Raw genomic sequence first — 25,921 nt, 5'->3', positions numbered from 1 at the left:
ACAGGGTGTGGGCCCCCTGGTCTTCATCTTTGGCAAGGATTTTTTATTATTTTTAACTTGACGTTCCGTGGAGTTTCAGGTCATTCCGAGAACTTTTGTTTTCTGCTCATAAAACAACATCATGGCAATTCTGCTGAAAACAGCGTCAGTCCGGGTTAGTTCCATTAAAATCATGCAAATTAGAGTCCAAAACAAGGGCAAAAGTGTTTGGAAAAGTAGATACGACGGAGACGTATCAGGCAATTTTCCAGATCCATTTACACATCAACGCGATATTTAGAATCCTCGAGTTAGTGATCCCAAGGCCCCCCAAGGCCTTGGGTCGACACACCCATCCCCATTTAACCATATGATATTTACAGTTCGGACCAGTTCCTTCCCAAAAGAACTTGGCGCAGGGTGTGTCCAACTTTGCATGAACCCCTTCTGCGAGCAGAAACAGGCCCATAGCAAACATGTCAGTGAGGAGAGGCTCGAGTTCATGAGGACGAGCCTTGCCTCTTTCAAAAGGAATTTACCCCTCCAAGGACATACCCTACCCTCACCTTGGCACATAGAGGTTCCCAATCCTTTGTCGTGAGACGTTTGGTGTCCACCGGTAGGCCGAGGTACGTAAACGGAAATTTGCGCACTTTGCAGTTGAGCAAATCAACTATGCGCCTTCCCTCCTCCGGCACTACCCCCATCAAGAGGACCTCACATTTATGGAAGTTTATTTTGAGGCCCAACATGAGCTCAAAACAAAGAAGAAATGCCTTGACCGTAGCTATGCTATGATGATCCAGGCGAAACAGCAGTAGCGTATCATCCGCGTACTGCAAATGAGTTACTCCCCCTGGTATGAGATGGCCTACCAACCCTTGGATATGGCTAGCCGCGGCCACCTTCCGAAGCATAGCGGACAACGCATCGACAACAAAGTTGAACAAAAGAGGGGACATCGGGTCACCCTGCCTGAGTCCTCGTTTGTTCCGAAAGAAGTGCCCTACTTCTCCGTTCACCGAGACTGCAGTTTGGTCTCCCGAGACCAACTGCATTACGCGGTGCACCCAAACAGCAGAGAAACCACGGCTAATAAGCACCCGACGTAGGAAATTCCAATTTACCCGGTCGTAAGCCTTCTCGAAGTCTAGCTTCAGCAGAATGGCCGCAGGTTCCTTCGTGCGTTTGAGTTCGTGAACAATCTCCTGGAAGGCAGCCGGGCCTTCCAGAATGTTGCGGCCGCGAATGAGCGCGGATTGGTTGCGGTGGGTCGAGTGACGAGCAATCGGTCCTAGACGTGTGGCACACACTTTAGCGCAAATCTTAAAAGGAACATTGATGAGCGCAATAGGGCGGAACGGTCTAATGTTCTTGGCCCCTTGGACCTTCGGAATAAGCGATAAGACTCCAAAATTAAGTTGGGCTATATCTACCGTCCCTTGCATAAACCCATTACAGATCGCAAAGATTGGCCTCTAAGAAGTGGCCAAAAATTCTTGAACATAGCCACCGGCCACCCGTCTGGGCCCGGAGCCGTGTCCGGTTTCATACCCATCAGGGCGACGTCAATTTCTTCTAGGAGGAAAGTGAGCCATAGATCGACATTCTCACACTCCAGGACTTGTTGTGAGGCTTCCCACACGTCCGCGCGAAGGCCAGCCCCCTGGGCCTCGCAAGACCCCATCAAGTTGATGTAAAACTCATAAATGTGGCATGTGATGTCCTCATGTCCCAACAGCAGTCCTTGTTCCGATTGCAACCTGAGGATTGTGCATTTCCTACGCCGGCCATTTGCGTAGGCGCGGAAGTACTTGGTATTGGCGTCGCCTTTAAGTGTCCACTTCAGACCACCACGACGGCGCCAATATTCCTCCTCCGCGTGTAGTAATGCCTCGATGTGCCCCTCTAGAACATAACGATGGGCCCATTCCTGCTTCGAGAAGGCTCGTGCATCAGCCTGCGCGTCAATCCTCGCTATCTCCTTGCTAAAGTTGTTATTTATATTTCCTTATATCATGATAAATGTTTATTATTCATGTTGGAATTGTATTAACCGGAAACTTAGTACATGTGTGAATACATAGACAAACAAAGTGTCACTAGTATGCCTCTACTTGACTAGCTCATTGAATAAAAGATGGTTAAGTTTCCAAGCCATAGACATGAGTTGTCATTTGATTAACGGGATTGTCTTGACCCATTCCATTAGCTTAGCACTTGATCGTTTAGTATATTGCTATTGCTTTCTTTATGACTTATACATGTTCCTATGTCTATGAGATTATGCAACTCACGAATACCGGAGGAACACTTTGTGTGCTACCAAACATCACAACATAATTGGGTGATTATAAAGGTGCTCTACAGGTGTCTCCGATGGTACTTGTTGAGTTGGCATAGATCGAGATTAGGATTTGTCACTCCGATTGTCGGAGAGGTATCTCTGGGCCCTCTCGGTAATGCACATCACTATAAGCCTTGCATGCAAAGTGACTAATGAGGTAGTTACGGGATGATGCATTACGAAGGAGTAAAGAGACTTGCCGGTAACGAGATTGAACTAGGTATTGAGATACCGACGATCGAATCTCAGGCAAGTAACATACCGATGACAAAGGGAACAACATATGTTGTTATGCGGTGTGACTGATAAAGATCTTCATAGAATATGTGGGGGCCAATATGAACATCTAGGTTCCGCTATTGGTTATTGACCGGAGACGTGTCTCGGTCATGTCTACATAGTTCTTGAACCCGTAGGGTCCGCACGCTTGACGTTTGGTGACAATCGGTATTATGAGTTTATGTGTTTTGATGTACCGAAGATAGTTCAGAGTCCCGGATGTGATCACGGACATGACGAGGAGTCTCGAAATGGTCGCGACATAAATATTAATATATTGCATGACTATATTCGGACACCTGATAAGTTCCGGGGATCACCGGATAATTATCGGAGTGCCAGGGGGTTATCGAAACCCCCGGGGGGGACTATTGGGCCTACATGGGCCATAGGGAAGAGGGGAGGCAGCCCACAAGGGGCAGCCGCACACCCACCATATAGGGAGTCCGAATTGGACTAGGGAGGGGGGCGCGCTCGCCTTTCCTTCTCCTCTCCCTCTCCTTCCTTCCCCCTTCCTCCTCCTAGTTGGACTAGGAAAGGGGGAGTCCTACTCCTAGTAGGAGGAGGACTCCTCCCCCTCCTTGGCGTGCCCCAAGGGCCGGCCGGCCTCCCCCCTTGCTCCTTTATATAAGGGAGCAGGGGGCATCCTAACACACAAGTTGATCATTGATCCCTTAGCCATGTGCTGTGCCCCCCTCCACCATAATCCACCTCAGTCATATCATCGTAGTGCTTAGGAGAAGCCATGTGCCGGTAGCTTCATCATAACCGTCATCACGCCATCGTGTTGACGAAGCTCTCCCTCGACACTCTGCTGGATCGTGAGTTCGTGGGACATCACCGAGCCGAACGTGTGCAGGTCGCGGAGGTGTCGTACTTTCGGTACTAGGATCGGTCGATCGTGAAGACGTACGACTACATCAACGGTGTTGCCATAACGCTTCCGCTTTTGGTCTATGAGGGTACGTGGACAACACTCTCCCCTCTCGTTGCTATGCATCACCATGATCTTGCGTGTGTGTAGGATTTTTTTTGAAATTACTACGTTCCCCAACAGTGGCATCCGAGCCAGGTTTATGCGTAGATGTTATATGCACGTGTAGAACACAAGTGAGTTGTGGGCGATAATAGTTATACTGCTTACTAGCATGTCATACTTTGATTCGGCGGTATTGTTGGATGAAGAGGCCCGGACCGACATTACGCGTACACTTACGCGAGTCTGGTTCTACCGACGTGCTTCGCACACAGGTGGCTAGCGGGTGTCAGTTTCTCCAACTTTAGTTGAATCAAGTGTGGCTACGCCCGGTCCTTGTTGAGGGTTAAAACAACACATACTTGACGAAAAATTGTTGTGGTTTTGATGCGTAGGTGAGAACGGTTCTTGCTCAGCCCATAGCAGTCACGTAAAACTTGCAACAACAAAGTAGAGGACGTCTAACTTGTTTTTGCAGGGCATGTTGTGATGTGATATGGTCAAGACATGATGCTAAATTTTATTGTATGAGATGATCATGTTTTTTAACAAAGTTATCGGCAACTGGCAGGAGACATATGGTTGTCGCTTTATTGTATGAAATGCAATTGCCAGTAATTACTTTACTTTATCACTAAGCGGTAGTGATAGTCATAGAAGCAATAGTTGGCAAGACGACAATGATGCTACGATGGAGATCAAGGTGTCACGCCGGTGACGGTGGTGATCATGCCGGTGCTTTGGAGATGGAGATCAAAGGCACAAGATGATGATGGCCATATCATATCACTTATATTGATTGCATGTGATGTTTATCCTTTATGCATCTTTTTTTGCTTAGTTCGACAGTAGCATTATAAGATGATCTCTCAGTAAGTTTCAAGGTACACGTGTTCTCCCTGAGTATGCACCGTTACGAAAGTTCGTCGTGCCGAGACACCACGTGATGATCGGGTGTGACAAGCTCTACGTTCACATACAACTGGTGCAAGCCAGTTTTGCACACACAGAATACTCAGGTTAAACTTGACAAGCCTAGCATATGCGGATATGGCCTCGGAACACTGAGACCAAAAGGTCGAGCGTGAATCATATAGTAGATATGATCAACATAGTGATGTTCACCATTGAACTACTCCATCTCACGTGATGATTGTACATGGTTTAGTTAATATGGATCACGTGATCACTTAGATGAGTAGAGGGATGTCTATCTAAGTGGGAGTTCTTTAATAATTTGATTAACTGAACTTTAATTTATCATGAACTTAGTACCTGATAGTATTTTGCATGTCTATGTTGTTGTAGATAGATGGCCCGTGCTGTTGTTCCGTTGAATTTTAATGCATTCCTAGAGAAAGCTAAGTTGAAAGATGATGGTAGCAACTATACGGACTGGGTCCGTAACTTGAGCATTATCGTCATTGCTGCATAGAAGAATTATGTCCTGGAAGCACCGCTAGGTGCCAAACCCACTGGAGGAGCAACGCCAGATGTTATGAACGTCTAGCAGAGCAAAGCTGACGACTACTCGATAGTTCAGTGTGCCATGTTTTACGGCTTAGAACCGGGACTTCAACGCGTTTTGAACGTCATGGAGCATATGATATGTTCTAGGAGTTGAAGTTAACATTTCAAGTAAATGCCCGGATTGAGAGATATGAAGTCTCCAATAAGTTCTATAGCTGCAAGATGGAGGAGAACAGTTCTGTCAGTGAACATATACTCAAAATGTCTGGGTATAATAATCACTTGATTCAACTGGGAGTTAATCTTCCTGATGATAGTGTCATTGACAGAATTCTTCAATCACTGCCACCAAGGTACAAGAGCTTCGTGATGAACCATAATATGCAAGGGATGGATAAGACAATTCCCGAGCTCTTCGCAATGCTAAAGGATGCAGAGGTAGAAATCAAGAAGGAGCATCAAGTGTTGATGGCCAACAAGACCACCAATTTCAAGCAAAGGGGTAAAGGGAAAAAGGGGAACTTCAAGAAGAATGGCAAGCAAGTTGCTGATCAAGGGAAGAAGCCCAAGTCTGGAGCTAAGCCTGAGACTGAGTGCTTCTACTGCAAAGGGACTGGTCACTCGAATCGGAACTGCCCCAAGTATTTGGCGGATAAGAAGGATGGCAAGGTGAACAAATGTATATGTGATATACATGTTATTGATGTGTACCTTACTAATGCTCACAGTAGCACCTGGGTATTTGATACTGGTTCTGTTGCTAATATTTGCAACTCGAAACAGGGACTACAGATTAAGCGAAGATTGGCTAAGGACGAGGTGACGATGCGCGTGGGAAATGGTTCCAAAGTTGATGTGATCGCGGTCGGCACGCTACCTCTACATCTACCTTCGGGATTAGTTTTAGACCTGAATAATTGTTATTTGGTGCCAGCATTAAGCATGAACATTATATCTGGATCTTGTTTGATGCGAGACGGTTATTCATTTAAATTAGAGAATAATAGTTGTTCTATTTATATGAGTACTATCTTTTATGGTCATGCACCCTTGAAGAGTGGTCTATTTTTATTGAATCTCGATAGTAGTGATACACATATTAATAATATTGAATCCAAAAGATGCAGAGTTGATAATGATAGTGCAACTTATTTGTGGCACTACTGTTTGGGTCGTATTGGTGTAAAGCGCATGAAGAAACTCCATTCTGATGGACTTTTGGAATCACTTGATTATGAACCACTTGGTACTTGCGAACCATGCCTCATGGGAAAGATGACTAAAACTCCATTCTCCGGAACAATGGAGCGAGCAACAGATTTGTTGAAAATCATACATAATGGTGTATGTGGTCCGATGAATGTTGAGGCTCGCGGCGGGTATCGTTATTTTCTCACCTTCACAGATGATTTGAGCAGATATGGGTATATCTACTTAATGAAGCATAAGTCTGAAATATTTGAAAAGTTCAAAGAATTTCTGAGTGAAGTGGAAAACCATCGTAACAAGAAAATAAAGTTTCTACGATCTAATCATGGAGGAGAATATTTGAGTTACGAGTTTGGTCTTCATTTGAAACAATGCGGAATAGTTTCGCAACTCACACCACCAGGAACACCACAACGTAATGGTGTGTCCGAACGTCGTAATCATACTTTACTAGATATGGTGCGATCTATGATGTCTCTTACTGATTTACCACTATCGTTTTAGGGTTATGCTTTAGAGACGGCTGCATTCACGTTAAATAGGGCACCATCTAAATCCATTGAGATGCCGCCTTATGAACTATGGTTTGGCAAGAAACCAAAGTTGTCGTTTCTTAAAGTTTGGGGCTGCGATGCTTATGTGAAAAAGCTTCAACCTGATAAGCCCGAATCCAAATTGGAGAAATGTGTATTCATAGGATACCCAAAGGAGACTGTTGGGTACACCTTCTATCACAGATCCGGAGGCAAGACATTCGTTGCTAAGAATGGATCCTTTCTAGAGAAGGATTTTTTGTCAAAAGAAGTGAGTGGGAGGAAAGTAGAACTTGATGAGGTAACTGTACCTACTCCCTTATTGGAAAGTAGTTCATCACGGAAATCTATTCCTGTGACTCCTACACCAATTATTGAGGAAGCTAATGATGATGATCATATAACTTCAGGTCAAGTTACTACCAAACCTCGTAGGTCAACCAGAGTAAGATCTGCACTAGAGTGGTATGGTAATCCTGTTCTGGAGGTCATGTTACTTGACCATGACGAACCTACGAACTATGAGGAAGCGATGATGAAATCTAAGATGGGATCCATGTATGAGAACAAAGTGTGGACTTTGGTTGACTTGCCCGATGATCGGCAAGCCACCGAGAATAAATGGATCTTCAAGAAGAAGACTGATGCTAACGGTAATGTTACTGTCTACAAAGCTCGAATTTTTGCGAAAGGTTTTTGACAAGTTCAAGGAGTTGACTATGATGAGACCTTCTCACCCGTAGCGATGCTTAAGTCCGTCCGAATCGTGTTAGCAATTGCTACATTATATGATTATGAAATTTGGCAAATGGATGTAAAGACTGCATTCCTGAATGGATTTCTGGAAGAAGAGTTGTATATGATGCAACCTGAAGGTTTTATCGATCCAAAGGATGCTAACAAAGTGTGCAAGCTCCAGCGATCCATTTATGGATTGGTGCAAGCATCTCGGAGTTGGAATAAACGTTTTGATAGTGTGATCAAAGCATATGGTTTTATACAGACTTTTGGAGAAGCCTGTATTTACAAGAAACTGAGTGGGAGCTCTGTAGCATTTCTAATATTATATGTGGATGACATATTGTTGATTGGAAATGATATACAGTTTCTGGATAGCATAAAAGGATACTTGAACAAGAGTTTTTCAATGAAAGACCTCGGTGAAGCTGCTTATATATTAGGCATCAAGATCTATAGAGATAGATCAAGACGTTTAATTGGACTTTCACAAAGCACATACCTTAATAAAGTTTTGAAAAAGTTCAAAATGGATCAAGCAAAGAAAGGGTTCTTGCCTGTGTTACAAGGTGTGAAGTTGAGTCAGACTCAATGTCCGACCACTGCCGAAGATAGAGAGAAAATGAAAGGTGTTCCCTATGCTTCAGCCATAGGCTCTATCATGTATGCAATGCTGTGTACCAGACCTGATGTGTGCCTTGCTATCAGTTTAGTAGGGAGGTACCAAAGTAATCCAGGAGTGGATCACTAGACAACGGTCAAGAACATCCTGAAATACCTGAAAAGGACTAAGGATATGTTTCTCGTTTATGGAGGTGACAAAGAGCTCATCGTAAATGGTTACATTGATGCAAGCTTTGACACTGATCTGGATGACTCTAAGTCACAAACCGGAAACGTGTTTATATTGAATGGTGGAGCTGTCAGTTGGTGCAGTTCTAAGCAAAGCGTCGTGGCGTGATCTACGTGTGAAGCGGAGTACATAGCTGCTTCGGAAGCAGCAAATGAAGGAGTCTGGATGAAGGAGTTCACATCCGATCTAGGTGTCATACCTAGTGCATCGGGTCCAATGAAAATCTTTTGTGACAATACTCGTGCAATTGCCTTGGCAAAGGAATCCAGATTTCACAAGAGAACCAAGCACATCAAGAGAGACTTCAATTCCATCCGCGATCAAGTCAAGGAGGGAGACATAGAGATTTGCAAGATACATACGGATCTGAATGTTGCAGACCCGTTGACTAAGCCTCTCTCACGAGCAAAACATGATCAGCACCAAGAATCCATGGGTGTTAGAATCATTACTGTGTAATCTAGATTATTGACTCTAGTGCGAGTGGGAGAGTGAAGGAAATATGCCCTAGAGGCAATAGTAAAATTGTTATTTATATTTCCTTATATCATGATAAATGTTTATTATTCATGCTGGAATTTTATTAACCGGAAAGTCAGTACATGTGTGAATATATAGACAAACAGAGTGTCACTAGTATGCCTCTACTTGACTAGCTCGTTGAATCAAAGATGGTTAAGTTTCCTAGCCATAGACATGAGTTGTCATTTGATTAACGGGATCACATCATTAGAGAATGATGTGATTAACTTGACCCATTCCGTTATCTCAGCACTTGATCGTTTAGTATATTGCTATTGCTTTCCTCATGACTTATACATGTTCCTATGACTAGGAGATTATGCAACTCCCGAGTACCGGAGGAACACTGTGTGTGCTACCAAACATCACAACATAATGGGGTGATTATAAAGGTACTCTACAGGTGTCTCCGATGGTACTTGTTGAGTTGGCATAGATCGAGATTAGGATTTGTCACTCCGATTGTCGGAGAGCTATCTCTAGGCCCTCTCGGTAATGCACATCACTATAACCCTTGCAAGCAAAGTGACTAATGAGTTAGTTGCGGGATGATGCATTACGGAACGAGTAAAGATACTTGATGGTAACGAGATTGAACTAGGTATTGAGATACCGACGATCGAATCTCGGGCAAGTAACATACCGATGACAAAGGGAACAACATATGTTGTTATTGCGGTTTGACTGATAAAGGTCTTCATAGAATATGTGGGAGCCAATATGAACATCCAGGTTCCGCTATTGGTTATTGAACGGAGACGTGTCTCGGTCATGTCTACATAGTTCTCGAACCCGTAGGGTCCGCACGCTTAACGTTCGGTGACGATCGGTATTATGAGTTTATGTGTTTTGATGTACCGAAGATAGTTCGGAGTCCCGGATGTGATCACGGACATGACAAGGAGTCTCGAAATGGTTGAGACATAAAGATTGATTTATTGGATGACTATATTCGGACACCGGATGAGTTCCGGGGATCACCAGATAATTATCGTAGTGTCGGGGGGTTATCGAAACCCCCGGGGGGACTATTGGGCCTACATGGGCCATAGGGAAGAGGGCAGGCAGCCCACAAGGGGCAGTCGCGCGCCCTCCCTATAGGGAGTCCGAATTGGACTAGGGAGGGGGGCCCTTTCCTTCTCCTCTCCCTCTCCTTCCTTCCCCCTTCCTCCTCCTAGTTGGACTAGGAAAGAGGGAGTCCTACTCCTACTAGGAGGAGGACTCCTCCCCCTCCTTGGCGCGCCCCAAGGGTCGGCTGGCCTCCCCCTTACTCCTTTATATACGGGGGCAGGGGGCCCCCTAACACACAAGTTGATCATTGATCCCTTAGCCGTGTGCGGTGCCCCCTCCACCATAATCCACCTTGGTCATATCGTCGTAGTTCTTAGGCGAAGCCCTGCACTGGTAGCTTCATCATCACCGTCATCACGCCGTCGTGCTGACGAATCTCTCCCTCGACACTCTGCTGGATCATGAGTTCATGGGACGTCACCGAGCCAAATGTGTGCAGATCACAGAGGTGTCGTACTTTCGGTACTAGGATCGGTCGATCGTGAAGACGTACGACTACACCAACCGCGTTGTCATAACGCTTCCGCTTTCGGTCTACGAGGGTACGTGGACAACACTCTCCCCTCTCGTTGCTATGCATCACCATGATCTTGCGTGTGGGTAGGAATTTTTTTTGAAATTAGTACGTTCCCCAACAATCATTCCTCCCTAGGTTGGCGCCCCACCCCTTGAGGCTAGCCCCGAGCCGTCGCCCGACCGCGTTCCAGAACTCCATCAGGCCCCACTGGGGCCCATCCTAGTTAACGCACGCCCACCATTTCTCCTTAAAGATCTCCTTGAAGCCTGGCGTTTCAAACCAGGCCGTTTCGAAGAAAAAACGTGGGCTACGTCATAGCCTATCCTCCCCCGAGGAATAGACTAACGAAACATGGTCAGAGTCGATGGGAGTCTCCGCAATCAGTGAGCATAGAGGATAATCCATTTCCCACTCCGGCGACATGAACACCCGATCCAACACCGAGCAGACCGTGTCAAGTTGCTTGTTTGTCCATGTAAATCTCGCGCCCGACCTGGCCACTTCCCTTAGGGCCATGGAGGCAATGGCAGTATTAAACATGGACACCCGAGGCCAGTTTATGTTACTGTTGTTTTTGTCCGCTCCAGACTTGATCAGGTTGAAATCCCCTCCCACAAGGACAGGGAGCGCCGCTACAGTCACCATGGTGACTTTAGCTTGGAGTTCTCCGAAGAACTCTGCCGATTGAGAGTGATCGGCTGGACCATAGACCTGTATGACAACTAACTCGCGAAGAGATGCACATATGCGAAAATGCACAGCAAGGAAAAACATACCAATATCCCAAGCGATAATATCATACAAGGCGCGGCTTAAACCCATCAGCATGCCACCCGAGTGCCCAACCGCGGGTACGTGCTGCCATTCAAAACGCTCAAGCGGGTCTACAGAAAGCAGCCCGTGAAAACGGAAGTCCGGCTTGATCGTTTCCTGTAAACCTACGATATCGATGTCCTCTTTGTGCATGTACTCCTTAAGCTGGGTTCACCGCCCCGTGTGGCCGAAACCATGAATATTCGAAAATAAGACTCGCATCTAGATCACGCGGTTACACAGCCAGACACCTCGCGAGGTGACCGCTTTTGCCACGCGCCTTGCCTTGCCCCTACAAGGCGAGGGAGAGGGGGCAACCCCTATTGCCTGACCCCCCCTCTTCGGGCACAGAGAGAGCAGCGACGACCCCTCCCTCGGGGTCCCCCGGCCTCTGTTCGGCACGTGCTACAGCCGCAGCCGCAAGCGCTGCCTGCGCTACCTCCTTGGCGCGGACGAGGGAAATCAGCTCGCGAGCCCCACCCACACATGAGGGGTCAACACCGCTCGCATCCAACACCTCATGCAGATGATCATCCGAGAAAGAATCTAAAACCGTAAAGCGAGGGGGTGGATTACCTGAAATCTCCATGTTCTTCTGCGCGTGAAGGAGTTGCGCCCACTGCAGGGACGTCATGTTGCCCTTGGCCCCTTGGAGCATGAGCTGGTGCACACCGGCGCCGCCGGCACCGTCTTGGTGCGCTTGGCCTTGGAGATCAGCGCCGTCTTGGAGGCTTCTTGCAGCAGCGGGTCAATGGAGGAAGGCACGGACGGGGCCGCCAATGCCATGACGGACCGTCGTGGAGTGGGAGGTGCACCCAACGTCTCCATTGCACGCACCGTCTCCGCGTTGACCTTGCGCACCGCCGTCTTCTTCGTCTGCTTCACCGAGCCACTCAGGGAGGTGCCACGGCCGCCTGAGGCAGGGGACCGGGCCGGGAGGAGGCGCGACGGGCTTGGGGAGAAAGCGAGCGGGGAACAAACACTGCCCGCAGCCACCACCGCAGCAGGGGCCGAACACCTGGGTGATGAAGACACCGAGCCCAAGTTGGACCCGTACTGGTTGGGGATCAAGAGCGCCATCCCAGCAAAACCCGTCTCCTCGGTCGCTCGCGGCACCGCCGCCCCCACCGCCGGCGCAACAGGGCCTGGCACAGACATCCCAAGCTTGTCCCATGCTGCTTTGTCAATTGAGTCATCCTCCTCCATGCTAGCATCGTGGTCTTGGTCCTTGTCCTTGTCTTGGTCGCCCGCGCCCCTACCGTTGGAAGGAGGAGGTGGAGGTGGGAGGGCAGGGGCCGCCTGGTGAGAGAGGTCCATCTCCGGCTCGAGCTTAATGTTGTAACCCTCACCATTGAACCAGATCTACACCAATCCATGCAACTTGGCCGGCGCACAGCATGCAAAGCGCATGCGCACCGGACCCGAGCGGATCAGAGACAGCTCGTCCACCACCAAAGGCCGGCCTTTCATGGTCTTGGCCGCCATCAGTCGCTCCACCCGCCTCTGCTTTGGAGGAATGCCCCACATCTTCACCCACACTTCCGGCATGGACAGCGCCTTGGGCTCGGCGAGGGCCGCGTCACGTATATCTGCCATGATGTTGTTGATGGAGAGAAAGAGCTTGCCGCTGCGTGTCGCCATCCTCAACCTGACCGGGTCAGGGAAGGCCACTGAGAAACAGTCCGTGTCAAAAGGGGCCACCAGCCAGTCCCACTCGCCCTCGAAGAGATGAGGGAGCTCCGCCTCCAGGAGCTCCTTGGACAGCACACCGGGCGCCACCGAAACCAGAGCCGCGTTGGCACCCAGCAGGCCTGCCGGCACCGCATCCGCCTCCCCGGGGTACTGCAAGCATAAGAAACCACCGCCAGCAAACACGTGGCCCATGGACTGCAGCATCAGAGGCGTGCCGCGCGTGGGGCAGTAGGCCGAGGCGTGACCCTCTTGGCTGCAGAGCACGCAAAGTTGCTTGAAGGTGCAGTCGTTCTGGTAGTGGCCCCATGCACCCACACTTGAAGCACTTAGGCCCATCCGCCTCCTCAACGGGGATGGGCTCCGTCGTCGTACCCTTGGAGGAGGAGGGCTTGGAGGCCGCCGCCATCGCCGACTTGTACTTCTTTTGCTTCTGCTAGGAGAAGGGGTCGCCGACACAGTCGCCGCAGTGGGGGTGGAGCACCTCCTTGCGCTTGAGCTCCACCCCCTGTTTCTTGTACTCCTCCTTCTTCTTCTTGCACTCCTGTTCCTTGAGCCACCAAGGAGGGGGAGGCCCCCAGCCACCCTCCTCGCCGGCACGCTCCGCCGCGCGCGGCTTCGCCTGGGTTCACAGATCTCGCTCGCGACGCCGCTCCACCTCTGGATCCGGCTCCGCCCGCTTGTCCGCACGCCGGTCCACCTTGGACCCCATGGCCATGACCTCGGTGAAGGAACGCACGAGGGGTGGGGCAGGGGAAGGGGGGAGAAGGAGCGTGCGGATTAGCCGAAGCACCGCACCTCAGAAGGAGTGGCTGGAAACCCTAGAGAGCAATCTAGGGCGCCCCGACGGGTCCAGAGCCACTTAAGTACCGGGCGCGACGAAAGCGGGTCAGGGGAGCCAGGCCTGGGCCGAGCAGCACAGCCCACGTCCTCATGCACCGCTCCCACCGCGGGGGGACCGGCAACCTAGGCCAAGCACGGCTCGCACGGGGCGGTGCGGCCCACCACCAGAGTCTGGCCCAGCGGCCTGTCCAGGCCACCCGAGCCAACCCTAGGCCAGGGCTCGGGCACCTCCGCCGCCGCCGCCCGTGGCATCGCCGGCGCCGCCGCTCCGGGCTCCGCCACCGACGCCGTCGCAGGCACCAGGGCCCACGGATAAGAAGCAGCCGACGACGAGGCCACTGCTCCTCCCGCCGCAGCCCACGACGCCCGCGCCCGCGACGCCTCCGCCGCGCCCTACTGCGATGCCCGGCACGACACCCCTAGTCGGCGAGGACCGCGGCCGCCGGGTGTGAACGCGCTGCGCCTCCCGGCTCTGAGCGAGCCCCCAAGCTCCTCAGCCCAAGCCACGAACTCGCCGACCGACGGCAGCGTTCCATCACCGCGTCTAGCAACACCCTTGCCATCTTCCACGTCCGAATCCTTGCAGTCACTTACCTCGGCCAACACCCAGAATCTGCTCCCCACCCAGCTCGAAGACGCCGCTGTGCCCAAGGTCAACGCTGGGGGCACGCGCCCCGGCCGCACCGTCGCTCGTACCTTCGACCAGGCCTCCGACTCGCTGGGGCAAGCGGCCAACGCCGCATCGCCAGCCCCATCGCCGCCCGAGTCGCCAGGCTGTACCAGAGCCGTTGGAGCCATCCACCCAAAACCTCCTTTCTTGCCTTAATCCTGATTTGTATTTTTCTGTCGATGCTGCTGCTTTTCATTTTCAGGGTCTTCATCGATACCAACAAGACATCAATGTGCGGATGGTTGTCACACAGATTGATGCTGCTGCTTTTGATTTTTCAGGGCCTACACACAAACGATATGCATGCATGCGTAGTGCTTCAACAACAAGGGAACCTACACACATATTGTTGTCACATGACGCTCGATGAGTAATTGAGTCATTGCCTCCCGAGGTGAACTGCCGAGACTTAAAATCAATTTTTCTAAGAGTCACGGGTACTTCCCTCAAAAAAAACTTTGATTTTAAGTCTCGAGAGCGCTTCGAAGCAAAGGAGGATGAACTTTAAATGAGCAATACAAGGATTGTTCAACTCAACCATAATAATCGTATCATCATCGTACTGAAGATGTGTCAGCCCTTCCGGGAGGAGATGTGAGACTATAGGAGAGATGTGACCCGCTGCGGCCACCCGAGATAAGGTACAAGAAATGGCATCGACCACGAAATTAAACAACAAGGGGGATATGGGGTCCCCTCTCTTCCGGGAGGAGAAGGAACCAAGATTAGACCATAAGGGGGCGGGGATATGAGAAGAGCATTTCTTTCTCTCTCTTTTGCATTGTAACATGTGCCTTATTTATGTCGTAAAGATCATAGTGTCACATAGACACGGATCTGACACGACTGAAACGACGACACAAAGAAGCACCGGCTAAGAAAGAGAAATACTATCAAGATCGAAAAATCCCTTGAGCTTGACGCCTCCGGCACCACCATAACAACCACCTCCTCACCCGAGCTCGAGGTGGCTCCATCGCTAATATGCAGCTTTGCAGACCTCCAAGACAGCTCATCAAAGTTGAAGCCATTGTTGTTGAAAGGATCAGACCCTGGCAACACCCCGGAGCTCCGGATCTGGCACCCCCACGTGACTAAGACGTCGGAAGAGGCGGACCACAAAGCCAGGAGATGATCCACTATCTACCGGATGGATGCCGTCGATGCAGTCCACACTCCACATCCGCTCACTCTTGGACTACCTCCCAAACCCAGCGTCGGCATTGGAGCAAACGGCGTCACAACAGAGAAGCCCAAGGACACACACAGGGCACTATGACGATCTGACGCCGCCGCCACGCCACGCCGTCCTTACTCGAACAGAATTGAGGGTCAGCGACTATTGAGAGTATGTATAGTGTACGTGGTACTAGCTCTTTTTTTTTCATTTTGCCGTGGACGAGGAAAATGTAAAAAGACACAAGTTTTGGGAGAAGGACGCAAGTTTTGCGAGCAGCTTGTGTCTCCGCCGCATCCTTCGCAACCCGCGTCTCCCGCTCCCTCCGACGACGTGGGGATGGAGATGGTGATGGTGATGGGGATGGGGATGGAGACGGAGACGGAGAGTCTCCTCCGCTTCCTCCTCCTCTTCCCGCCTTCCCCTTCCTCCGTTGGCTGGCACGGGCATCCCGTCTTCTCCGGCCCGCTCCGGTGGTCTCCGTCCCCGTCCGGCCGGTCGCCATGGCGGCGGCGGGAGCGCCAGCGCGCGCGCTTCTGCCCACCGTCCTCCTCCTCTTCCTGGCGGTGGCGGAGGCGCAGGTGGACCCTATGAGCAACGGCGCCGTCACGTCGGCGCTCAACGCCAAGCTCAAGAAGCTGACTGACGCCTTCGCTCCGCAGGTGAAAAGGGAGCTCGGTTACTGCATCCAGGACACGTACGTACGCTTCCTTCCCTGCTGTTTCTTTCTTCAATACAATCATCGATTCAATTTCAATCTCAGTCCCCCCAAATCAAATCAAATCAAATCGAATCAAATCTTGCCGGACCGGAGAATGAATCGAATCGAATGGAATTGCTAATTGAATGGCTGCGCTGCAGGGACGCCGAGTGGGACGCCACCTTCAACTTCTCCTCCGATCCCAAATTCCTCGTCGACTGCATGAAGAAAGGTAATTAACCTGCTCTGCTCAATTGCGCTCATCTCATCCATGCTGGAATGGAATGGAACGGAACGGAAGGATTGTTTCTTTATTTATTACATTATTACATACACTTTTAATGGATAAATGAATTGAAATGCTTTCATTAATCCATGGTGGCAAATTGCAGCATTTTTTGCATCCATGAGGCAAAGGGGGTGTGCCAATTTCCATGCTATGTTCCTCACTCCTCACTCAATCTTTCTGAATCCATGGTTAAGCATTTTGGTTTCTAGTTACCCACCGGACTCGATCCGACCTCATGCGATACCGATCCTTTACTTACTTATTATGTTTACGCGTGTGAATTAACCCATCCGGCGCGTGTGCGTGCGTGCAGGGGACCTGCCGCAGCGCGTGTGCACAGCCGCCGAGCTCAAGTTCTACTTCGAGAGCATCCTCAGAAGAGGCAAGAAGAACTACGTGAGGCCAAACAAGAACTGCAACCTCTCGTCCTGGATCGACGGCTGCGAGCCCGGCTGGGGCTGCACCGCCGACGCCGGCAAGGAGGTGGACCTGCAGGACGCCGAAAACTTCCCCTCCAGGACCGTCGACTGCCAGGGCTGCTGCCCCGGCTTCTTCTGCCCCCGCGGCCTCACTTGCATGATACGTACGTAAGCCCTCAGCCTCACACCTACACACAAACACTCCGCGTCCCGTGCCGTCATTTCTCTCTTCAGATTTTTGGATTGTTCACATTCACACGCATGCTATTGCTGATGCAGCCTGCCCTCTGGGAGCATACTGTCCACAGTCCACCCTCAACAAAACCACCGGAGTCTGCGATCCGTAAGTTTCTCTCCTCTCTTGCTCGTATATATTCATTCTCTCCTCTCTTTTATATACACACTGTCCATGGAAATACATACATACCTATATGGAAAGGAAATGGAAGGGTGAATGAATTATCGATCATTTGCGCACTGCACTGCAGATACAACTACCAACCGCCTCCTGGGCAGCCCAACCATACTTGCGGCGGTGCCGACAGATGGTCGGATGTCATGAGTACTGACGATGTTTTCTGTCCAGCTGGTTACTACTGTCCAAGCCCTATCCTCAAGATCGATTGCAGTAGTGGGTAATTCTATCTATCTATCTATCTATCGAATGCTTCATTTCTCATTCGGCCAATCTCCATCCTAGGATTGAACCTTGATCCTTACAATGATTCCCATGCCATTGCCACCACACCACACCACACCACACTAGTAATGAAAGCTCCATTTATCGGGAAAAAAAAGAGTAATATGCGAAAGTGAGCTGCCTTACATAGCAGGTCAAACTTTTTTAATTTTTACATCATTACCCAAAGAAAATTACTGAAAAATGCAAGCTTCTGGATGTGTGCAGGTTCTATTGCAGGAAAGGATCAACTATCCAGACCAGTAAGTTTGCTCCTTGTATTGTCGTGTTCATATAATATACTTCTATAATAAGATAATATGATGCTTCCCTTTTTCTGCTTTTACTACACTGTGTTCTTCATTAATTGACATTTGACGGTAATTTTCAGTATTGTAAGAAAAAAAATTGAAGCTTTCCCAGAATCCTTAGTATTGTTTTCTTGATTTTATAGATTTTTTTTCATTTTTTTTTCTGAAAACTATGTATTTTTACACGGAAAATTTGGGCATGAAATAAAATTTGACGGATTTTAATTTTTAAGAAAAAGTTTCTGAAAATTTCTTGGAATGCTAATTATTGTCTACAGATTGTTTTCAATTTCTCTGAAAACTTTGAATTTTTGATAAAATTGGGCAGAAAATGAAATTTGCATCAACATGGCTTGCTGACTGGATGGTCAGCGTGGTCAAAACCACCTCACAATGTTCTAGGGGGGCAAAGTAAATGATATTGATAGTTTTAGGCTGTGTCGTAACCGGTTTAGAGTTGGAGGTTGAAATATATATGCACTTGTCTCTCAATAATTCAATAGGGTTTGCTCTTCAAGGTGCTTGAAATGATGGAATGTGCCAACTTGTAAGCGTATTAATTGATTTGCTTTTAACTGCATGCAGAATGCTTATCCAAGGGCAGTTGTAAACCAAACTCTACAACCCAAGACATCACAATATTTGGTGCCATGCTAGTGGTAATTAACATACAACATTTCCTACACGCACGCTGTCGATATCATCATCAAATCTTTAACGACCTGACGTACAGGTTGAGCTGTGCTTAATTAATTTGCATGACCAAATTAGGTTGCCCTGAGTTTAGTGCTGTTGATCATTTACAACTTCTCTGACCAACTTCTGACCAACCGAGAGAAGAAGCAAGCGAAATCTAGGGAGGCTGCTGTAAGACTCGCGAAAGAGACCGTACAGGCCCGTGAAAGGTGGAGATCAGCTAAAGATGTCGCAAAGAAGCATGCCGCAGGCCTGCAGACATCTCTCACCCACACATTCTCGCGCAAGAAGAGTCTCAGCAGCTCACATGAATCATCTAAAGGGCATCCACCTGAAGAGCATGGTGCGGATCATCCGTCAGAAGAATCAGGAGAGAAGAACACCGGAAGCCCCACTGCGGAAGTAGGAGGAGGAGGAGGAGATAAAAAGAAGAAGGGGGGGAAACATGCGCACACGCAGAGCCAAATCTTCCAGTATGCGTATGGTCAAATCGAAAAGGAGAAGGCACTGGAACAAGAAATGGAACAAAACAGTAATAACCTTTCCTTGTCAGGAGTGGTAGCCATGGCAACTGATGAAGATTTAAGGCAAAGACCTAGAATTGAGATTGCTTTCAAAGACATTACTCTCACCTTGAAGGGGAGTAAGAAAAAACTATTAAGGTCTGTGAGTGGGAAGCTTATGCCTGGTCGGGTAGCTGCCGTGATGGGCCCATCAGGCGCGGGAAAAACCACCCTCTTGAGCGCTATTGCCGGCAAGGCGACTGGATGCGCGACAACCGGTACGATACTCATAAACGGGAAGCAAGAGCCTATCCGTGCATACAAGAAGATCATCGGCTTTGTCCCGCAAGACGATATTGTCCATGGAAACTTGACTGTTCAAGAGAACCTCTGGTTTAATGCGAGATGCAGGTATGTTATGTATTATATGCTATATATGCACATGCACATTCTTTTTTAATTTATTGCATGCATTTTCACGATTAATTCTTGTAATTATGTCTCCTCAGGCTCCCTGTTGAGATGTCCCAGGCTGAAAAAGTTCTTGTCGTGGAAAGAGTTATCGAGTCCTTGGGGCTGCAACCGGTTCGCGATTCCTTGGTTGGAACTGTTGAAAAGCGTGGCATCTCTGGTGGCCAGCGTAAGCGGGTAAATGTCGGCCTAGAGATGGTCATGGAACCCTCTGTGCTCATCTTAGATGAGCCAACATCTGGTTTGGACAGTGCTTCGTCTCTGCTTCTACTTCGTGCTCTACGGCGGGAAGCTATGGAAGGGGTCAACATCTCCATGGTGGTTCATCAGCCCAGGTTAGTACTGTAGTGTAGTATAGTAGGTTGCTTCCACTTACTAGTCCCACACGACCTTATTTTACTCATGTGAATTACTCCTGAACCTGAGGACATGCTTGCTTACATGCAGCTACACACTGTACAATATGTTTGATGACTTGATACTTCTCGCCAAAGGTGGTATGCCTGTTTACCACGGGCCTGTGAAGAAAGTGGAGGAATACTTTAAAGGGTTGGGGATTGTCGTCCCGGACCGCGTGAATCCGCCCGACTACTACATAGACATCTTGGAGGGGATTGTGAAGCTAGACACGAATGCGGTCAACGTCAAAGATCTCCCTCTGCGGTGGATGCTGCACAACGGCTATGAGGTTCCACGAGATATGCTCCAGAGTTCTTCCGGCTCGGAATCATCGTTGAGTGGGGAAGCAGGTGGTCATGCCCCCCAAGCTGAGGCCAAGAAGTCCGTTCTTGGTGAATTGTGGGGCAATCTCAGGGACATACTAGGCCAGAAAAAGGATGAGTACGATTACAACAAATCTTCTGAAGATTTGTCTAACCGCCGCACACCTGGAAAACTTAGGCAGTACAAATACTACCTGGGAAGGTACGTAAATTACTGAATTTTGTTTCCTTCCTTCCTTCCTTCCTTTCTTCAAAATACTATTTTGTTGTTGTTGTTGTTGTTGTTGTTGTTGCTGCTGCTGCTGCTGCTGTTGTTGTTTTTGTTGTTGTTGTTGTATTCCATTCTTATGAGCTCGCTAGCTTCATGCATCCCTTTCTGTATGTAAAGATTTCTTCTTCTTATTCAGATGTGGCAAGCAAAGGCTTCGTGAATCTAGCATACAAGGAGTCGACTTTCTGATTCTGGGTCTTGCTGGTATCTGTCTTGGGACACTAGCTAAAGTGAGCGACGAGTCTTTCGGAGCACTTGGCTACACATACACCGTCATCGCTGTCTGTAAGTTTTCTTTTTCCATTCATTCTTCTGGACGACATGATGCATGCATGCCCTCTATATATGTGGACTCAATTCTCGCTGCAACATGTTTATGAATACAACATTGCAATTCAGAGTCAGACTGGAGCTTACATAAACATGTTTCTGAATTCAAAAATTGAAACACGTACTAGAGTTCTTTCAATTCTCTTAAGCAAACAAAATATAGTTAATTAATGTTGCCTGGCTGCAGCTCTGCTTTGCATGATTGGAGCCCTCCGCTCATTTTCCTTGGAGAAGATACACTACTGGCGAGAGAGAGCGGCGGGCATGAGCTCGCTCGCATACTTCATGTCCAAGGACACGGTCGATCACTTCAACACGATCGTGAAGCCGATCGTCTACCTCTCCATGTTCTACTTCTTCAACAACCCGAGGTCGTCCATCTGGGAGAACTATGTCGTTCTCGTAGCGGTCGTCTACTGCGTCACGGGGATCGGCTACACCTTTGCCATCTTCTTCCAGCCCGGTTCAGCGCAGCTGGTATATATGGTTTCCGCACCAACTACTGCTAGTAGCTAAGCTCCATTAATATGTTTATTGATTAACCAGGGCGAAGAAAGTGATGGCTTGTGTGGTTTTGATGATGATGCAGTGGTCAGCGTTGCTTCCGGTTGTCCTGACCCTCTTCTCGAATGAGCAGAAGGACAGCGTCTTTGCTAACCTATGCTACACAAAGTGGGCGCTCGAGGCGTTCGTGATTGCAAATGCGCAGAGGTAACTTATCATCCGTTCATTTAGCTCGATGCTGCTGTGGCTGTTTGCTGCAACTCGATCAACACTCGGCCGACCGTAAATATGAAATATTTTGAGTTGCAGAAGGACAGACATATAGAACACTAATACATAAATATTTCAATTAAAAACTTAGGATGCGACGGAATGCAATGCAGGTACTCTGGTGTTTGGCTCATCACGCGGTGCGGTTCGCTGGTGAAGATGGGGTACGACATCGACCACAAGATCACGTGTATACTTGTCCTCGCTGCAAACGGGATAGTGTTCCGGTGTATAGCCTTCTTCTGCATGGTCATCTTCCAAAAGCACTGATGATTTCTTTCGTTTTTCTTTATCAGCATATGTATCCCATGTATGTATGTATGTATATATGTATGTATGTTTGTAACTGACAGACTGATCGAGTAGTAGTAGAACAAGAAGAAGAATTAATGCATACAGTGAGTTGTTAATGTATGCCGAATTAATTAGATGGATCGAATTCCCTTACATGTACTCCATTAGCCAGATAACAAGTTGGGTTAACAAGAATGTGTGTGTGCTACATGCACCATTTAGGCACACTCAGCTGTCAGGTTATGTTTGTATTTTGAACTCTATGTGTGAAGTACGCGGTTGTTATTACAATCACACACTAGGAACTACGCCATAGAATCAATAAAAAGGAATCATCCAACCTGAGATGATGGTGATGATGATATGGCTATAGAAGAATCACAGCATAGTTTCTATGAGATTGACTGGAACACAGCATAGCTTCTTCCTTGCTTGGTTAATGAAACAACACAACCAAGGATGCAAAGTACTCAGTAGAGCAAGTGATGATTACATTAGTAGTCTCTCTCATACCATCTCAGGAGAGATGGAGCCGAACTACTCGAAAAAACGCATGTCCTGGGCTCCTTCCTGACTATGGTTGGTGCCCTGGAACTTCACTGCCACTCCGAAAATGCCGACTGTGCCACCTGCCCGAAGCCTTCTTCGTCGAGCCTCTATCACCTCCCTCTGCATTCACTCCGAAAATGTCAACCGTACCCGTGTTCGTTCCAACGGCTAGCAATTGATTAGCTCAAGTAACACCACAATCGGCATTGATTAGCTCTGACAGACGTAGGGAGCAGGCAAGTAAGAGTGAGGCACTCACAGATATCAGTCATAGTGATCTGTGACAGACGTAGGGAGCAGACAAGTAAGAGCGAGGCACTGGTCCTTGGCACAAGTAAGATCCGCATGTAAGCAGCAGTCGACACGCAAGTAGATCCTTGGTCTATGAAACGATTGTGTCACCTCAATATTTCAATTCAATTGAAATGCTCTTTATAAAAAAAAAAGTAGATCCTTGGCAATACTGATAAGTGACATCCTGACATATATCAAAACTGCACTGTTGGTCATGGATCAATGCGAACATGAAAAATCTTTATCTTTATCTTTATCTTTATCACTTTAATTTATTTTTATCTTTATCTTTATCTTTACCTAATAATAATAAAGCGGTTATCGCTTCTTACCATCGTAATTTCGTCCGTTTTTCGTCCGTCGTCGGTCCACTTCACCCATATTATTTTCTATATTCGAGGTGGGACTAATATGTCTATATACCACGATCGATCTTGCAAGTCTCGCAACTCATGATTGTCGCTAGCAAGGTCAGATGGGCCTTTGCTACTAGATGGGCCGGCCAGGCTGTGTCCAACTTTATGTTTACCCGTGTTCATGCCCAAAATACGGAATCAATTATGAGAAAGAGAGTTTAGGAACGTGAATGGATAGTTTTCAAGTGGTGGGCTCTCTTCCCTCAAAAAAAAAAAGTGGTGGGCTCTCTTGAACGAGTACACGTGAGACGTACTGTTGTACGTGGCGCCTAAATTACATGGGATGTGCAGTCCATCGCACTGTTGAAAAACAGAGAGAAATTGCAGGTTTTTTCTTTGACGGTTGGGGAGTTGGGATATTTTTCTCAATTTATTTTAGACTTTTCGCGCGATGTCCGCTCAGTGGGAGAAGACGTTCCTGTCGACTACGAAGACACATGTGGTGGCTTCGTCAATCTCAAGCGTGTTGTGAGCATCTGCACTGTACTGTGCTAAAAAAAGATAGGTGTGACATGTGAGGGCTGGGCTCATCACCTTGGGATTGGCCCTGTTCGAACAAGTTTTAATCAAGTGAACCGGTTGACCTTTGTCTATGACTCTATGAGGGTAGAAGGATAAGTGGCAATATATATGAGGTACCTTTTATTCCAGACTTTTCGCGCGATGTCCGCTCAGTGGGAGAAGACGTTCCCGTCGACTACAAAGACACACCTGGTGGCTTCGTCGATCTCAAGCGTGTTGTGAGCATCTGCACTGTACCGTGTTCAAAAAAAAGATAGGTGTGCTGTGTGAGGGCCGGGCTCATCGCCTTGGGATTGGCCATGTTCGAACAAGTTTTAATCAGGTGAACCGTTTGACCTTTGTCTGTGAGGGCAGAAGGATAAGTGGCAATATAGATGAGGTACCTCATAGTATTGAAATAGAATATGTGGACATATATGTATGAGGTGTCTTATGACATGCTTACTACTCCTTCCGTTCCTAAATATTTGTCTTTTTAGAGATTTTAACAAGTGACTAAATACGAAGCAAAATGAGTAAATCTACACTCTAAAATATGTCTATATACATCTATATGTGGTAGTCCATTTAAAATATCTAAAAATACAAATATTTAGGAACGGAGGGAGTAAGTTAGGTGCGTACAATATTATTTCTGCCGTTGCAACGCACGGGCATGTTTTCTAGTACTAATAATTACAGATCGAGAACAAGATTAAACTCAACAAATGTAATTTCCGTGTGATGTTACATAGTAAGCTAGTTTTGATTATTAATATGGGCTGCAAAGTGCAGAGCCTACTTCCACTGTAACTTGAATAATTCACTATTTCCAAAGTTGTATCACACGCCACGTATTCGTATTACTACTTTTTTTGCATAAACACCACAACAGTTATACAACCACCTTCCATACAGATGCAAAGCGAGAACCTTTCAGTGATCTGACAGATGAAATTGCATCCACTGGGTAGTACCATTCTCATGTGGCCGACCAGATGATCTTCTACAAATTAAAGAAACATCATACATAGTTGACGTGGGATTTTATGTCTATTTAAAATAGGAAGGATAATATATATATATATATATATATATATATATATATATATATATATATATATATATATAAAGTGGACACTGAAAACTGTTATACCTCAAAACACGAACAGAAGTAGTATGCAGGGTACACTGTTCTGAAGTTCTGTTCAGTTCAGTACCTTACTAAGAAATAACACGAAACTTCTGCGTTACTTGAAATGCAAATCGTGTACAAGACTGCATGCATGGTGCTTTTTACCATGATAGAAGATTGATAAGAGATCTGCGAACCATAAAATAAAAAATATGTGAAAATAGTAAAACATACTATGCCATACTAAGTCGAAATTCAGGTCAATGCATCAACTTACTCTGCAGCTTCACGAGTACGTGTTGGTGACAATTGCATAATTCGGAGTGCAACTGACATGATAACCAGCAGTACATGCATGCTTGGAGTTCTCATATATAAGAGCACACCTTGATTCTTATTTCAAAGAATAAGATCATAATATGAATCAAGTTAATGCCATGATGATTGTAAAAAAGTCATCACTGAGTTGTAACCAAAAAAACCACCTCATGTTTCTGAAAGATTATAGCGTGATTTCTGAAAATCCATATCACAAGCAGACCTGTAAAGCAAAAGAATGTGCTAGGATAAAATAACTGAAACAACGTGTATTTGATGTTTAATAGTGAATTCTTTACCAATATGACTGAATGGCACGCCTCTTGCCACATCACATAATTTTCCAGTGGAACACACTCATAGCTCAGGATCCTCTTCATAGATAAAGCTGACAATGCAAAACTGAATTTGGGAGACGGCCGGTAACGATCTAGCAATGAATTTGAAAAACTGCAAACCTAAATATGAGCAGCAAAACACTGAGAAGTCGTTTTTTTTTTCACAATTATCCATAATGATCTTTTGATCCTCAAACCTAAACTCGTCTAGGTACGTACACCACC

General features: G+C 47.5%; 1 protein-coding gene across 1 annotated transcript; it reads left to right on the top strand.

Moving 5' to 3' along the window:
- The first annotated feature begins 16,259 nt into the window (after positions 1–16,259).
- On the top strand, positions 16,260–22,279 carry LOC119330676 (ABC transporter G family member 28-like). Its single transcript, XM_037603790.1, has 14 exons — positions 16,260–16,383; positions 16,548–16,618; positions 16,989–17,258; positions 17,374–17,437; positions 17,583–17,729; positions 18,002–18,036; positions 18,670–18,743; positions 18,856–19,694; positions 19,793–20,089; positions 20,202–20,678; positions 20,884–21,032; positions 21,265–21,554; positions 21,667–21,788; positions 21,965–22,279. The coding sequence occupies exons 1-14, from the start codon at positions 16,277–16,279 to the stop codon at positions 22,119–22,121; spliced, it is 3,099 nt and encodes a 1,032-aa protein (XP_037459687.1). The 5' UTR covers positions 16,260–16,276; the 3' UTR covers positions 22,122–22,279.
- Positions 22,280–25,921: the final 3,642 nt, after the last annotated feature.

Source organism: Triticum dicoccoides, chromosome 7A (genome assembly GCF_002162155.2).
Source record: "Triticum dicoccoides isolate Atlit2015 ecotype Zavitan chromosome 7A, WEW_v2.0, whole genome shotgun sequence".
Lineage (NCBI taxonomy): Eukaryota > Viridiplantae > Streptophyta > Magnoliopsida > Poales > Poaceae > Triticum > Triticum dicoccoides.
This window is presented reverse-complemented; position numbering and strand designations above follow the sequence as displayed.

Bases quoted from the DNA above. Each gene is read 5' to 3' on its own strand.
- LOC119330676 (XM_037603790.1), top strand. From the start codon at position 16,277: ATGAGCAACGGCGCCGTCACGTCGGCGCTCAACGCCAAGCTCAAGAAG. The intron at 18,037-18,669 runs GTAAGTTTGCTC...AACTGCATGCAG, and splicing joins AGGATCAACTATCCAGACCA to AATGCTTATCCAAGGGCAGT. The intron at 18,744-18,855 runs GTAATTAACATA...TGACCAAATTAG, and splicing joins TATTTGGTGCCATGCTAGTG to GTTGCCCTGAGTTTAGTGCT.